This window comes from Psittacula echo (genome assembly GCF_963264785.1).
Source record: "Psittacula echo genome assembly, chromosome: 2".
NCBI lineage: Eukaryota > Metazoa > Chordata > Aves > Psittaciformes > Psittacidae > Psittacula > Psittacula echo.
The window spans coordinates 1,998,377-2,016,035 of NC_137737.1; the positions used below are offsets into that span (position 1 = coordinate 1,998,377).

The following is a 17,659-nucleotide window of genomic DNA, read 5'->3' on the forward strand; positions in this document are numbered from 1 at the left end:
AGTTAGTTCATGTCTCAGCTGCATTTAGCAGATCCTCAAGAATGCTTCAATGCAAAACAAAACCAAAGGGCTCTTCCGCTTAAGAGTAAGCCAAACTAAACCGGTAACAAGGTAAGCAAGAAGCATCCGCATCCATGCAGCTGAGCTCAGATCTATTTAGTTCAAAATCTGAGGGTAGGGAATCTTCACGCTGACTTCAGCAGGTTTTGAATTGTGCTCTTTTCCCATTGCTTAGGAATTGTACCTCAGGAGCACTCACGTGCACACTCCTCCAAAGAAATACATTTTTCCTTTCCTAATTTCAGCAATTCTCTCAGTAATGCTAGGAATGAGAGTGCTACTCGGTGTCATTCAGACGAGCATGTCCCATTTATTTAGACTAGACATTCCATTTTTATTACAGCTACAGCCATTTCACTACTCTCTGCTGAAGTCATTGCATCACCCCTTGAATCACATATTAACTCACTATCTGGGGACCAAACCCACAAGCCAATGTAACATACAGAACTGGAAAAGGATAAGAGAGCAAGCAGGAAGGAACAGCCAATATTACACAGTGACTGAAACCTATCTACCTGATCAGCCAAAGAGGGAGGTGATGTGCACTGAAGGCCACAGAATCCCAGACTGGTTTGTGCTGGAAGCGACCTTAAAGCTCATCCAGTTCCAACCCCTGCCACAGACAGGGACACCTTCCACTAGAGCAGCTTGCTCCAAGCCCCTGTGTCCAACTTCACTTTGAAGTCTCCTCAGATTGCAAAGAACCCTTCACATTCACAGATTTCAGTTTCCTGTACTCCACTTGTCAGCAGAATACCAAACATGCACAAATACCAAAGCTGAAGGGCTCAGTGCTGAAGTCTCACGCTCAGATGTGAAGGCCTTGGCACATTCAAACTTTAATTGCCTATCCAAACAGAAGAAATCAGTGCAAATCCATTAAACCAGGTCTCCCAGTCTCTACCTTCTCATTAACATCGCATTAGGGAAAACACTGTATTTTTATACATTTTTAGTTTAGAATAAGTTATTGTGGCAAACATTTTAATAGGCTATGTGAGATTGCGTGGAATGGTTTACCTACCTTCTCTGTGATGTAGAAATTGGAACTGTCGGCATGCTGCAGTGCAAACTGATCATGATTCGCAAGAGACCACCTTAGAAGTATGAAAATAAATTAATCACAAAATGAAAACTTAAACACTCAGGAAGCACCCTGTACATAATCTCACTACAAACACACACATGCAGGTCATTCCCATGTGTTTCTCGTACTTTTCCATAGTCCCAAAGTTTAAGATATAAGCATGCTTACGAAGGGAAAACTGCAGCACAAATACATCCTATAAATAAGATTTTTCCCTTCGCATACCTGAAACAAAGCTCTAAACTTGGCCATGGTTGAGAAAGACATTCCATAACAAATACCTTCCTTCCAAGGCAAAAATAAAAAGAAGGGAAAGGGGAGGCAGGGGGAAGGGGAAGAGAAACTACTTTGTCTCTACAGTGACACTTCAGTGCTCCAAAAATAAGCTGATAATGATCTGATATTCATTCCAGCTCTATAAAAAACAGCAAGTATAATTTTTGCTTGCAGTAAGCAAGATCATTAAATCACTAAGAGACACAAAAGTAATTTACAGCACCAAGATTTTATGCTAGTTTATACAACACCCAATGCACATAGTGTTAAGTTGATATATTACATTGCGCATAAAATACCACCTAACTCAGTGGCAATTGGATGAATATTAACTAGGTTCTCCTGTGTGGCAGCACTTGCTTAAAGCAGCATTTTTATCCAAAAAGCTTAACACAATAAAACTAAAGCAAGATAATTCTCTTAGCCAATTATTAGTTCCTATTGCAGGACTTGTGGCTAACATTTCAGTTTCATGTGAGCAGCTACATCAACTGGACCAGTTTACAGTAGCCATTAGACCCAATGCTTGAAAATCAAAGCCACAGTCATCAGTGCTTTAGTTCCTTACCCCATGAACTGCAGGGACCACAAGTGTTAAAGTGAGTGGGTAAAAAGCACCTCTGTGCAGAAAGGCAACAGCCTAAATGAGAGTCACCCACATGATGGAGCTTTTTTACATGCTCATCTGGCATGCAATTAGTCTGAAATGTATGGCAAATTCAAGATCTGAAGATAAAACAACTACAAGATTTAAGGAGCTAATGACTAGGCATATCCAGACTTTGAGCTGTCAAACCAACCAGGAGATACTAAAGTGTAATAGCGTAAGGCAGAACTTACCCATCGCAGACTTCTTTTATTATTGAGGACAGTGGCTTTTTCTGGTTAAGGAAAAAAAGAAAGAAAATCTCTATCACCAACCTGGAACAAGCCCTGAGCTCTTAAAATGTGATTCCAACACCGCAAGGAACAGAACAAGTTAGTAGTATTTCATTTTTTGTTTAATATCAAACTCGATAGGACCCCATCATTTCCTGCTGCTTTGGTCTGATAATCTATGGAGACAGCAATTATACACATGAGCATGATGGCATTATCAGTCCTTTCTGTCAACATTAGCGCCCATATGGCATCAACTCGGCTTCTCAACTGAGAAATCAAAGGGTCTTTTGTGTACACTGCATCCAATTACCCCACAGAAACCCAAGATTTAGACATCAACATGAGCATTTTCCAGGAATGACATCTGAAGCAAGACATTCAGTAGTTTTAAACTTTCTTTTGTCCCTTTCAGCTATGGTGGGATGATGATACTGATCCTCTCTTCTAAGTACACACATGCAAGTTCCCCTCTGATAAAACACCAGCTGGAAGGTGTTAAGATCTCAGATGTATCAGTTCTGCTTTATTCTCTACATCTGCGAGCGCAAGCATTTAGGCTGACTGAAAACAGCTCTGTTGCTTTGGGTCCTAAAATAGAAGGAACAGTCTCGTTTGGTGATGTTGCAACGCTCTTAGCACTGTTATAAACACAGGGTGCACACACAAGTGTTCTTAGAACATTGCTGGCTAAAAGAAAATGCATTTTTAGATCCCAAAACATAGATGAAGTTGCATGGCAAAAAAAAACCCAGCCCAGATTTCACCAGCTGGGTGACTGCTGAGCCCTCCTTCTCCAACCCTGATGGACTACACAGTGTCACACAGATCCTTTGCTTTGTGAAAACCCCCATATCCCCCTAGCCGCACAGGACCATCTCTCTACTCACTTCCACTAATCACCGGGTTCTTTAAAAGCAAACAAAATACACAAACTCCACCGCAAACCAACAGCATTGCCAAAACAAGCCGCTTCCCTTGAATGTTTATAGGAACACAATTAGGCTAAACATTAACTCAGCAGCAGTGTTTGTTATGCGGAGGGAGAATTACTTTTCACCTTGGATTTGCTTTCTGAACTGCATCATAGACAGAAGGGCAGAGACAGGACCCCCTGGTCAGGTCAGGATTTGCTATTTCAACAGGCAAGTCAACTAAGCCCATTTATAAACAAGCAAAACCATAACACAAAACCATTTCAACCAAGCATAACACAAGACCACTTTAGTTAAACACGAATGAAAGCATCTGCTGACAAGATCCTGTCCCCACTTACCGTACCGCTTCAGCCCTTGCTTTCCATCCGTCCTCTTTCACTGCCATCACTGTATTCACAGAACCACCCAAATAACCCACACCAGGGAATTAGATCAACCTAAAGGCTGGCCTAATAAAAGGAAAACAATAGTTTTCACCTGGGGTGATTTTCACACCCGGCTCGCTGTGTACCTAAATGACCAGCAAACACCAGCACCTGGGAGAACAGGCAAGCATGGAACTGCTCCCTTCTGCAGCAGCCAGGCTGGGAAGCAGATCAGGCAGATGATATGGGAAAGGAAAAGAGTGTTTTCCTCCCCACCATGCTTTAGCCCCATCAGTTCCTCAGTCTGCATTGCTGCGGTTCATGTGCAGCCTGTTTGACCTGCTGTCCTCCCTCCTGTGCGGGTCTGTAGCCTCTGAGAAAGCAACCCCTGCTTCCAACTCTCCACTTCGTTTCTGGGGAGGGATAAAGGGAGAAGGAAGCACAGGTGCTGCTGATAACACTGGTTTGCCATCCAGTCTGCAGGCGAGTTGCTGCCAAGCTGTCTCTCTACTCTCCCCAGGATGCTACTGCAGGTCCCGCTCCACTATTTACCTACTTAGACAAAATCTCTACCTGGCATATTGATTCCTTTCATATAAAGTAAATTGGTATCAGCGAACAGATTTAACACAGCGGAGGACAGAAAGGGTAACTGCCTCTCCTGCCCGCTATTTCCCATAGGAACTAGTTTGCCATCAGGAACTATGACAAAAAGACACTTTAACAACCACACTGGCAATTATCTAAACACTGGGAAGATTGGACACAACTAATCCCTAAATCCTCTACACCATCAGCTTTTATGTCCTTACCCAATCCTACACATCTCCCTCTCCCTCTTCCTTTTCCATACCACCTTTCCCTTATTACATGACATCACCTGAAATTAAAAACTTGGACAAAAGAAAACTAAATGAAACCACAGCAAATCAACTGGAACCTGGAAGGGACAGTTAAAAAAGGAAAACCACAACGGATCTTCAGGAATGCAAATTATTACCACTGCAATCCTAATAAGCTGCAGCTCCGATCCATCCCTTGGGCTGCACTCCCCCTACAGATGAGGGAAAAAGCCTATTCCCATTCTCCGCAGGCCCTCCAAGGACATGTGCTTTTTTTGCCTGGCTCTACATATTTGCCTGATGTCAGAAAGAATGGACTTGCTGGAATGGTTTTGTTATTTTCATCTTCACTAAATTATATTTATGGATATTTACAGAATATCTTTGCTGCAATTACAGGTCTGAAAAGCCAAATTCACCTTATTAGTGAGTGTACTTCACAGAACTCCTCACAACCAGACAGCCCAAGAATATTTCAATGTTTTTCCTTCATTGAAATGAGGGGTTTGTGCATTTTATTTTTGGGTTTGGGTTTTTTTGCCTGTGTCCTCCCCATTTATCCAATTTCCTTCCCTACACTAGTGAAAATCACACAATCCCAGACCGGTTTGGGTTGGAAGGGACCTTAAAGCTCATCCAGTTCCAACCCCTGCCACGGGCAGGGACACCTTCCACTGGAGCAGCTTGCTCCAAGCCCCTGTGTCCAACCTGGCCTTGAACACTGCCAGGGATGGGGCAGCCACAGCTTCTCTGGGCACCCTGGGCCAGCGCCTCAGCACCCTCACAGGGAAGAGCTTCTTCCCTTTTTAAATGACCAGCTGAGATTCACTGCTTTTTCTTTCCCCCCAGCCTCCCCCCTCCTTGTTTTCTGACAGTGACTGGGATATCGCTTTCCCTGGCTGACACCTTTTAATGACAGAAGCAACAAGAAAACCCTTAACCCTTGCTGTCCTTAAGCCTATCAAGCCTATCAGAGAAAAACAGCAGATGCAGCACATCTGTTAGTGGAAAACACTCGGCATTTAAAACAAGAAAGTCTGTTCTTGATCTGTGCATCTGTCGAAAACCAGAATCTCAAGCCAGTAAACACACCATTCGGTCTCTAATTAATGCTACCATTCCACCAGCAAACCTTGTAGTGCAAAAGTCATTTTTATGGCTATTAAAAACCAGAAAACCACCTCTTTTCACAGTCAGTGGAGGTTTCATCTGTTACGGTCATACACCCGGGGCTACAGAAACAGGAGCAGGACTGCCCGGTGGCAAACACCAGATGCTGGGGCACCTGGGTCCTCAACTCATTACTTCACCAATGGCTCCTCATGATGTAAGAAGCAAGGACTTTGCCTGTAAGAAGAGGTACTGGAGAGCTCTGGGCTTCAGATTCCTCAGCCTGCTCTGAACTACTTTGGGGAACAAGTCCCTGCATTGACTCCAATGGAGTACTGGTGAGACCAGACTTGTTTATTAGGCACTGGGCATCTGCAAAAGATGGAAAAGAGGATTCCCCTAACTCTGGGGTGCACCAGAGGGAGTGAATACCTGAACAAGGGGACACCCCAACACTGCAGTAACACAGACCATAAAACCCAGCCAAGGCCAGGTCAACACCAAATAACACATCATGAAGCACCCTAGGGTCCTACAGCTGTGGATTACAGCATGTCTGCGTGCAACACACTCGCACCACATATTTGAAATACAGTTAAAATACAGTCTGAAATACAAAGCGGGGCTTTAAGATGTGGCTCTTCACTGAGCCACTTTATTAGGTGAGAATACCTCTGCAAACTGAATGAAGAAACCCTAAACCCACAGCTCATGACAGACACGCTGCTGGCCTGCCAGGGGAGAAAAGTCTATGTGAAGGCACAAGCATTTGATATGGGGGGGGGGGGGTTTAGTATTACTTTCTTTTGTAGTATGATCTTGGAGATCTATAAGGAGAACATAATTCATCATGAGATGCGCCTGGATGCTCCAGCTGGCCACAATATGAATGCAGTACCTTGTAATTAAACCATTGGTGCGTAACTCCAGGAATCTCACCTTTACACACTTCCTTCAGACACAGCAGAACTCACTTTGAAGAGATGAGACTCCTACTGTTTCCTAAGAAACTTTATGGATGCAACATCTAAAAGTCATGTTCAGCCTTCACCTTCAGTACCAGGAAGCAAAACTCAGGCTCCAGTGGCGAGGCTCCGGTGAGCAATATGGGGATAACAAAATCAGAGCCAGAAAATAAACCCATATAAAAACCTTAACAAACACCAAAAAAACCCCAAGGAGAGATTGAAGCGTTTCATCCCTTCCCTAAAACAGTATTTCCTGACTCTCCTTTATGTTGGAGATCAGCAACGCTGGGACACTCAAGTGTCTCCTGGCTCTATTTCTGCTTCCATTAAAAAGCGATGCGCCACTTTCTTTCCTCTAATGAAGCAGTTCACAATCCCTTTTGAGCTCCATCTCTCCCCACAGTCTGAGAAACACTGAGCTAAATCACTTAACAACCCCCAAGGGTCCAGATTTAGGTTTGAAACCCAGAGCAGTTTGCAAGTTCCCTTTAAAAGAATCTTCCTGGTTTCCTTCCCATGTGCAGCGAAGTACGACAACCTCTCTGAAGAAAAGACAACACAAGGACATTTATAGCATACCCTGGCAGAAGAGAAGAGACAACTTGAAAGGCGCTCTTAAATGATGAACTTACTGGCTGAACCTAAACCTTAGCGAAAGCATTAATGCAAACCAGCCCATGGCTCCTCCAATATGAATTGGCCTCATCCAATATGACAAATATGTCATCTGCCATTGTTCCTGTAAATCCTGCCCACTGTACCCGATTTGTGCTTTGAAAAGAAAACAGCTTTTTTCTCTTTCCTTCCTTTTTATTTTGGCTAATGCAAAGATTCACATCTGTTAATGTAATCTAAATTTAATGATCTCATAGATAAAAGGAAACCTGGAGGAAGAGACTGCATGGCCAAGTTTAATTACAAACTGTTCCTTTTCGTAGGAACAGTGTTTCCTTCCAGCGGTGAGCAAGTTCATCCCACAGTTTAGAGAAATCTGGGGTTAGTACAACTTGTTCTAATACACAAGAGTGGATTTAAATGGGATCAAACCAGTTATTGTACCCAAATTTCACAGAATCCCAGACTGGTTTGCACTGGAAGGGATCTCAAAGCCCATCCAGTTCCAACCCCTGCAATGAGCAGGGACATCTTCCACTAGAGCACCTTTCTCCAAGCCCCTGTGTCCAACCTGGCCTTGGACAAGTCTCTCATCACCCTCACAGGGAAGAATTTCTTCCTAATGTCTATTCTGAATCTACCCTCTTTCAGTTTAAAGCCATTCCCCTGATACCCATCCTGTGCCTCTCCTGGAAGCTGCTTCCCCTGCAGCAGGAACGGTGAAGCTGTAAATCCAGAGTATCCAGGTAACCTAACCCAGCACTGGCTTACCTAAAATAATTTGTGCTGTAAAAAAACCCCAATAGCTGAGGATGAGTTATACATAATGGGCACAAATTAACGCATGCAAATTTCCAGCTGAACACAAGAAATAACATCCTCTTACGAAATGGGCTATACCTGGGAGAAATAGAGAGGAGAGGACAAACTAGCCAGCATCCTGCTTCACGTGTACAGAGCCAGCACAGCTCTACTGTTAACATCTTCCAGAATCATCAGCCAGAAGGCTGGGAGAAGAAGTGAACAGTCGGCATCTACCAATCAGTTCTTTCCCATACTGCACCCCTCAAAACTCCCCAATAAGATCCCAATGCAAATTCAAACACCAACCCATTCCTCTCCTGACATGACAGTACGACTTATAAGTGGAAGATCATCACTAGACCTCCGCTCTTAAAGTCACCCTCAAATCTTTTCCTGAACAACTAATTCTGACCACAGCACTAATATTGCCAAGTAGGGATTTCTGCAGGGGGAGGGAGGGTAGGGGCTATTTTCCAAGTTTAGAATTGAGGAAAGTGATGGAAATGAAAACACAACCCCACGCAAGTACTCTGGAAGAGAGCAAGTGAATTCAGCCCAGCGCATCTCTCAAGGAGAAAGCGGAAAGTACTTGAGCTTGCACAGAAACCAGTTTTAATGCCTGCAGGCAACAGCCAGTTGCTAAGTTTACTGCAGCTTAATTACTCCCCACCTGGTACAGAGGGAGGGCAGTAAATAAGGTGCAGTTTTGCCCTCCTTCATTAAAGCAACTTTCCAGGAAAAAAGCAGTTGTAAAACCCTGATGTCAAACAGTCCATGTCAGTGAACGAGAGGGAAGGTTAGGCACAGAGGCCAGCTCTGAAAAGCACTTAATTATGTACTAGTTGTGCAGGCAAAGAGCCTCTCAACTGAGTGAGACCCTTCTGTATGATTCAAGTTAAAACTGCCATTGATGAACCCAGGCTGACAAACGTCACAGGAAGCCTCAACTATAAAAAGCTGCACCTCATGAAGTCCAGGTTGGCCCAAGTCATGCACCCAAAGGGGAAGTTTTGAATGTAAAGTTTAATAACATATGGTGGGAAAATAAGGCCCTTTTCAGGCCCAGCGCTCTCCAGCACACCACTGTCTATCACTGGGGTTTCACAATGACATTTCCTCATTTCGAGGCTATTTCGTTCTCCATTGCTAAACAAAATATGCACATAACAGAGCAGGTGAACTGGGATACTGTGCAACTGCATATAAATAGCGACCCAGTGTATACAGCAAGCAAGCTAGAAGATAAATACCCAGATTTTCCCCTGATCTCTTCGATGGTATTTGGAATTCAGTATTTGGAATAGCCCCAAGTACCCTGGAAGAACTTGCATCATGCTGCAGTGAGGGGGTTTCTGTTGTTCTTTTTAAAGTAATAGCACAGTGCTGTTCTTTTAAATTCAGTTCTTGCTGGTAAAGGCTCAGAAAGGGGGAAAAACCCAGGAAGACAAAGTTCTTAGGATTTTATGAATATATGTCAAATAGTGCTTGAATGAGCAGTTCCCACCTGGGAGACAGGCACTCTCTGCAATGTCTGGTCAATGGGCAAGTCATTTCTCTTGCCTGCCTTCCTTTTCCCTCTTCCCCTTTATCATCTCCAACAGCTAGCCATCTGAGGGATGAATCATCTCCTCCACTACAGCTCTTCAACTAAATAGATGTTTTAAAGGGAACAGATTGGGGAAAAGTTAGCAATTAAGTGAACCAGAGTCAGAGCTGTGTGTTTTGAAGCATGTATCACCCTGCATGTTTTCAGAGCTCATTCCCACATTGCTCCCATCCCTGAAAAAGGCAAATGTGCAGGGGTTTATTATTAGGTATTATTAGGAAGGGATGTTTCTTTCCCATCTTCCTTTCTTGTCACGGTTTTCCATGTCAGAAAGGTGAGGGATGAGGCTGTCAAACTTCATTCCCCCTTCTTCCCCACATCAGGTGCAGGCTGCTGTTAAGCCTTCTCACTTTCAACTTTACTTTCCCTCTCCCTCCTCCTCCTCCTCCTCCTTGTAAAGTGGCATGAAAGAAGCCTGCAGACAACTTGTCAGGATGGGCTGGAAGAGATCTACTCAATATAAGTCAGTTTTGATCTTTCTTTTCTCCTGCTAAATCTTATCTAATAAAGCTAAAAACAAGGCTCCAGGGCAGTAAGCTAATATTTCAGATAAGGGTTTTTTTGAGAGTTATTTAAAGACATTTTGTTAAGTAAACCCAATCACTTTGGTATTATTTTACTGCTGTTTGGAAGGAGACTGCATAATATTTGTTCAGGTTTGTACCCGCTGTACTTGGGAGCGATAAGCTGTTGTTCATTGTGACTAACACGCATCTTTCTCCGAACACAGTGTGCACAGCGCCTAACATTTGTTATATAAGAAGGAAAAGAGTAAAACATTCTTCATTGCAGAGGGCAGGAGATTTGTATCTGTAGATATCTGCTTACTAAAGAACATAACGCAGCAAATGAAAACGGAGAAGCTTGGCGGGTCTGGAAATCAAACTCCAAAGTGCTAACAACCACTTGGGAACTGCCTTGTGCTCTAAAGGGGCTTTCAGAGTGCCTACAAATCACACTGCTCTTATTCCAGCCACCTCTAGCACCACGTTTCTCCAGAGTTCCCGCAGGAATTTCCTAGGCAGGTGCCACCAAAGGGTTAACCCAAAGGAAACGATTGCACTGCACCAAGAAATGAGGATCCCCTTTCAGTAGAACATTTTCAGCATGAATTCATATTTTCTCCTCTCCAATAGAACTTTCTAATGTACTCGGTCCGCCCATACGCTAGGGTCTAAGCATGTTATGAAATGCTTCCCTGAACTCTGAATACTAGTTCCAGCACTCATAATTATTCTGAACAGGTAACATGCTGCATGATTTCAAAACATTATGGGTAAGCTGTTTAATATTAATGAGGTTGCTTTTAATATTGATGCATGTGCCACAGAAACAATCTCAGAGAAGTCCAGAACCTAAAGCACAGCACTTCTGTAACTTGATTTGGTTTGTTTCCCCCCCAACTCTCCCCCCACACACCCCAGATTTCCTACAAACACTCTTAAATTCATCATTTTGAATCTGACAGTTTCTATACACTGCCTGCAATCAATCCATAGGGCCACTGCATTAGAAATAACCAGCTAAACAGGACAACCCCTGCTATTCATGTATGGAGCAGGCAACATCCTCCTGCTCACAGCGCACCACTGCTTAAGTTCTAAAACCTGCACTTGCTGCATCCATTTGGGATGACCCTACCCCAAACACAAAGCACCGACTAAAAATGCTAAGACCTTCCACCCAGAGGTAACAACATCCCCACAGTTCTGCAGCTGAACACAGGCACAGAAGTGTTAAGTGGGTCACACAGGCAGTAAATGCCTTCTTGATGCAGCTGGTTTAAAAGAACAAGCAAAGAAAAAACCTCAACAGTGAAACACATCAAAACCATTAAGCAGTAAGAGAGGAAAAGGGCTGCACCCCTTGTAGAAACCACACAAGCACCCAAACACACACATGTGCATCTAAGTACAGATAAAAGCAGAGATGGGAGCAGAGGAGAACTTATTTACACGCAGGCCGGCCAAACACACACGAACACAGGCACTTACTTGATCTATTTCCATTAATTTGGGGAAGGCACCTGGCCATTCAATTGCCACCTTCACTATATCAGCAGGAGGGGGCATTGCGACGCTGCTGCTGTTCGGAGCCAGTACCGCTGGATACTAAATGCTGCAGCGAGGTTCTCTCATTCACACCTGCAGGGAGAAGGGGAAATACAAAGAATGAAAAATAAAGGAAAACAAAAATCCAGCAGTTCAGACCCAAACTCCAGCGCTGCCGCTTCGGCTCCTACAGCTTGCCTGGCTGGGCAGGTGCATGAGAACCTATGTGTGTGTCGATGGGGAAGAGCAGGACGGCACATCTTAGAGAAGCAAGCACAGGACACAGCACCACACCACGCTGCACAGCTCGACAGTCTGCTGGAAAGATGGCTGAAGCGCTGGAACGTACGGTGAATAACAGGCATGCATTAGATTTAAATAGAGAAACTATTTTTACATGTTGTTAAAACACGCTGGTGGGGGAAAAGCAACAAACTGGAGGAAGCTCCTGTTACAACGGGGCTGCTGGGGTCCCAGGGAAGGTGACCGAATGGGTTAAAGCTGTAACCTGGTGCTTTAACCAGGAGAAGAGATTGCTGAGGAAGTTGTGGCCAGGAAACACTGTTTCTTTTAACTATAGCAATGATCTTCTGGGTGTTCACAAATAGATCACTGCACTATAGCAACCAGGATGTCAGGAAGAAGGCAGAACACACAGCGTTTCCACATATACACACAGAGACATCCTCACCTAACGGGTTCAGAGATACCTCTACAGAAATACTTCTTTATGGTAAATCTCAGACCACGAGGATATCGTATGCACTTGTAACGACAGAATCAGCTACATAAAGCATCATAGTTCTGCAAGAACATGAATATCAATGTCAACAGATATGAGTATCAATAGGATCTCATGTCAAACAGCTCAGGCTGCGAATTCTGGGGAAGGAGAGGAAAGGGGAAGAACCAAGCCCTCAAGTTGGGCAGAATTTCAGTTCTGTCTCCTTTGGCTCATCAAAGTTTGTAACCTCACAAACAACAGGAACAAACAACCTCAATAACAACAAGGGTTTTCCAGCCTCTCCAGGCTTGCACTCAAACCCCCCTCACCCCTCTCCCAGCAGGACAGCCACTCAAGAGGCGAAGATCTCAGACACAGAACCTGCGCACCCTGCTGCAGATCGGGATGCTCCTGCTTGCTCTGCCATGTCCTCCATGCCAAGCACAGCAGTTTCCCTCTGCTGAGACCCAGCATGTGTGACAAACCCAGAGAAGCTGCAGAAACCCCCAAAAGTGGGGGCAGTCCCACTTCTGCTTAGCAGAAAAGAGAAGGAAGTGGTGAAAGCACGGACATATGCATGCACGGATACCCCCTGACAGAGCTGCAGCAAGAGATGGGCTGGCAGAATGCACCAAGCATCCAAAAGCCACCAACAGGTACAGGAAAAAGAATAAAAGGCTCGGACCACCTTCTGTTGCTGCTTCAACTATCCCAGTCTAACAACCCTTCTCCAACTGCAGAACTCGGACCAGCATGAACACCACCACCAAACCATCCCCTTATTAAGAAGTTTCGTGCCCTCATCTCATACTACGTATAAATGAGTTGGTCCAGCCTTCCCGTATAAGGTTCTACCTTCCCTTTTACTGTGTCCCATCTGGTCTGCTCTGAAAAGGCTCAGTGCCCCATGTTTGCAAGTCCTGCTACGTTCCACATGGGGTTCTCAACACATGCTATAAAAGCAGTTTATGAACTTTAACACCCCAGCAATTTACTTCCAACAATGCCAGTTGTGATGCTGACAGGACTGCATGTCACCACAAAGTGAGGCGCAAGGCAGTAAATAAGACAATGGATGGTCTATAAATAAGACCGGATCACAGGAAGCGCCTGGAAAGACTAAACAACGTGATTAAAATCTCAGTGATACAGCCACATTTGGTAGATGTTACAGCAACAAGGAATAAACACACTTAAAGCACGCAAGCGGCTTGCTGGTCATTAACAGTAGTCAAGACATTCACTTTTGGTCCTCTTCTCCCTCGCAGAGCCTGAGTGGATGCAAAGCTCCTGCCCCTTCTCCCTGGACACCTCACGCTCCCGCTGTTGGCATCTCCCACAGGCACTCCCTTTCCTGCACTGACTCAACTAACCAGCAACAAAGGGACTTTTGGTCATCCGGTTTTTACCACGTTCAAGTCAAACTGCTTCCCGGAGGCAGCACACTGTGATGGGCAGAAAAGTAAAGCCTGCTGGCAGCAATGAGCTGCCATTAATCCACCTCAATCCACAGCCAAAAGAAAACGAGACATTGGCACCTTCTTGCTCCCATACTCACAGTCCTTGGTAGTCTCAGCCTCAGTGACATTTTGGTATTAAACGCTTTGTATTAAGCACTTAAGTGGAGTTGGATGACCCAGTGCCAGATTGACAGGCTTCTCCCTGCATCCCTGGCACCAGGGGCACTGGAATCCCCAGCCAGACCCTTGGGTTTACTGGCCACAACACAAAAAGAACAGCAGCTCCTTCCAGACAAACTTGACTGAGGATAACTTCAAATGAGCAACTCCTCATTTTCAACAGTTTTATTCCCTCACCGCCCCATCACGTTTCTTCTACAGTTTTCATAAAAACCAGGCCACATACCCATATATAGAGAAGGGAGAGCTATAAAACCATAGAATCCACCTGATTCATGGTCAAGCATGTTTTCTTTGACTGGGAAGACAGGGAAGCAATTCGGAGCACTGTCACCTCTTACCATGACAGGCAGAGAGAAGGTAACTCACAGCCCAATAGAGATTAGCCAGTGCCAAAGCTCACAATGAACACTGAAGAGAAAATGCTGATTCACGACCACTGGCCATGACTACTAAAGCAAAACAACATTACACAGCAATATATTTGCAGAAGACCTCCATTCTCACATCAAATGTGGGCATTAACCCTCACTGTGACCAGCGAATTGAAGTCTGCGTCCTAATGAATCACACCAGAGGAAAGCAAATGGTTTAAGAAAGAAGAATCAAGGAAAAGTTGATGAGAAGTTAATCAAATTCAGCTATAGAAACTAAGCATTTGCATTCCAAAGCAAAGTACAAGAGAAGTCTGCCACAGCGTTCAGAAGACAATTTCAATGTGACTAGTTTTAATGCAGGCTAGCACAGATCTCCTACATAATTATAATTATTAATATACGTATGCTTTTACAGTCCTAAAACACAAAGCGAAGCGACAGATCTTTAACTAATACAAATGGATGTAAGTTCCACTTCTCCCACGAGAAGACCAACTCAGAGACATCAACGTGGTCCGGATGCTGAAAAGCTTATATAAAATAATCACTGCATTTCTTCCTCTTTCTCAGTGGACATCTTAGCCAAATGTGCTGACTTTTTTCTTCCTAGTTTATAATCTCATGAATCCAGTGCAGCATCCAAAAGAGAGTTCAGTTTCATTCTACCTGTGTGGCAATGCCAGAAACAAGCTGGGGCTCTTTAAGTCAAAACAGATGCTTAGCCGTCATCACAAAATTAGGTCTGCAAAGCAAGTTCTGCATTCTCCAGTGCTGACAATTACAAATTACCTACTGTTTCTTCCAGTGGCACACAGTGTGTTAGACACCGCCGAGTGAAATAAGGAAGGCACAAGCCCTGGTGTGAAACGCTTCCAATTTAGTAAGCAATTTTCATGAGGTGAATGAAGAACTAGAACCGATCTCAGCTTCTTTTTGTCATGCCAGCAGCAGTCAAGCAATGAAAAGGATATGGACATCAGTCACTAAAGGGCCTAGTAATGGAGTTTTCTCAAGTGCAACAACTCCTTTTCCTCTCTCCCAGTGGGATGGGAGCAACACTGACATGCAAGAGCAGCTCTACAACTCATTTTTACAACATTCATTTTCAAGGCAGAACCTGAAAGCAACAGGATGCATGTGCAGGCATGAGCGCATGAAGTGGAGGGGAGGGGGTCTGAGGAAAAGGAAGGCAGCTTCCCTTTATTTTCCCTAACGCAGCTGTAAGCTGGAGGAGGTTTAAGCAACTTCCATGCTCAGCAGCACACTTGAAGGAAACCCCCCCAGAACCAAAGCATCCCCACCACTTGAGTACACTCTGCTTACATCAAGAGGGTTTTCCAGAGCTAGGGCAGATTAGCCCATTAAAGTGCAAATTCTGTGAGTTACTGTTATGGCCACACACAGGATATTTCTGCACTTCAATCATGCCATGCAGTGCTTCCAGTGGTCTACTAAGCCAGAGTAATAAACACTAAAGTTGGAAATCAAAGTATGTTACATGTAATGCAAAAATGCATCGGCACAGACACTCAAGCTCTCAATTTACCAGCATGATTCTGAGGATTAACTCAGCACATGTGTCAGTAAAACATAACGAATTTTCTCCTTCTATCTATGCGCTGCATGTGGGAAAAAAAGGATTTTATTCATGTATGAAATTAAATCTCTGTAGAAAGAGCTCTTTTCTTTTAAAATTGTTTTGCAGTTTTCTCAGCACTTGCCATGCAAGGATCTCAAAGTACCTTAAATAACTTATACCTGCTTGAGCGAGGGCAGAGGAGGCCATGGAGATGCTGCAAGGGCTGCAGCAGCTCTGCTCTGGAGCCAGGCTGAGAGAGCTGGGCTGGGTCAGCCTGGAGAAGAGAAGGCTCCTGAAGGGGAGGTCTCAAGAGCAGCTCCACTGCCTAAGTTTTGACTGCCCCATCCCTGGCAGTGTTCAAGGCCAGGTTGGACACAGGGGCTTGGAGCAAGCTGCTCCAGTGGAAGGGGTCCCTGCCCGTGGCAGGGGATTGGAACTGGATGAGCTTTAAGGTTCCTTTCAACCAAAACCACTCCGTGATTCTATCAGAGCACATCTCTCAATAAATAAACTCTATTACTACTCTACAGACAGCAGAAAGAAATGCAGGCTAAGAGGAGTTAATGCGACTCGCATCTCTAGTTGTGTATGAAAACAGCAGTCTGCAACAGCTCATTTCTTCTTTTGCAGAAGAAAGGTAATATCCAACCAGCAGGCCAGGTCATTCCACGAACAGCTCAAGAAAGGAAGTTGATGACCGGAAAGCAACCGAGGGAATGAATGCCATGTGCATTTGAGAACTTAACAGAACAAAGTGCGTGTTTCTCCCGCCTGGACAAAAGGCAGCACGCACAGGAATCACCTGGAGCTGGCACAGACCCCCTGCACCCATGGTATTCCTTCAAGGTGAAACAAGGTGAAGGGAAGGGAGGGCAATAAGAGCCAGGAGAAGGCAGGACACAGCGGGTGCCAACCAGGCAGGGACTGGCAGCAGGAGGAGTCACACGGGTCCCTGCACTCGGGACCTTACGTAAGGAACCGCTTCTTGTCAAACCTCATCAGCTTCCTCCGCTCGGCTGCTGCAGACAGAAACTTAAGTGGCAAGTTCAGCTGGAAGGTCCCTCGGGGAGCAAGTCTGATTAACCATTTTAGAAGGATAATCCAGCGCTGGATTAATGTCCCCCAAGAGAGTTATTTCTGGAGTTAAACTGCATGACTGAACAGCGCACCGTAAGGAGCTGTAAACATGCTCTAGCATCTCTGCGAGAAACAGGGCACAGAAGCCGGGGGGTGGATGTACAGAAAAAGGCTCTCATGCTGCCTTTTTCCCTTTTGTTAGGCATTCAGTGCTATTCGCTACTGAAATAGGCAGGAGCCAAAGGCCCAGCAGACCCATGTCAATAAGACCTACAGATCACAGAATCCCAGCCTGGTTTGGGTTGGAAGGGACCTTAAAGCTCATCCAGTCCCAACCCCTGCCACGGGCAGGGACACCTTCCACTGGAGCAGCTTGCTCCAAGCCCCTGTGTCCACCCTGGCCTTGAACACTGCCAGGGATGGGAAAGACTTCCAGATGCTTTGCCACGAATGGAAGCTAAAGCTCTGCTGCAGTTATGAGCTATTTTATAGCACACGATGGAAAAGAAGGGTGAGCAGACAACCCAGGGGGCTGCTACCCCCTCTGCAGCAGCCACCCACACTGCAGGAAGACCTGACGCCATTCAATAGGCTTCCACGGTTCAGTGTGGTCCATCAGCTTCCCAACAGGAACATTTCTTTGATGCTGAACTTGCAA

The 17,659-nt window shown here is 44.9% G+C and overlaps 1 protein-coding gene across 1 annotated transcript in view; it reads right to left on the reverse strand.

Moving 5' to 3' along the window:
- ELMO1 (engulfment and cell motility 1) overlaps positions 1–11,685 on the reverse strand; it is a gene marked incomplete at its 3' end in the record, with an annotated part of 224,602 nt that extends 212,917 nt beyond the window's left edge. Inside the window, exons 1-3 of the mRNA XM_080639645.1 lie at positions 11,548–11,685; positions 2,267–2,307; positions 1,088–1,160 (exon numbers count right to left, since the gene is read on the reverse strand). Coding sequence (XP_080495771.1) covers positions 1,088–1,160; positions 2,267–2,307; positions 11,548–11,625 — 192 coding nt within the window. The 5' untranslated portion in view covers positions 11,626–11,685. The remainder of the gene's footprint in view (positions 1–1,087; positions 1,161–2,266; positions 2,308–11,547) is intronic.
- Between the last annotated feature and the right edge of the window lie 5,974 nt (positions 11,686–17,659).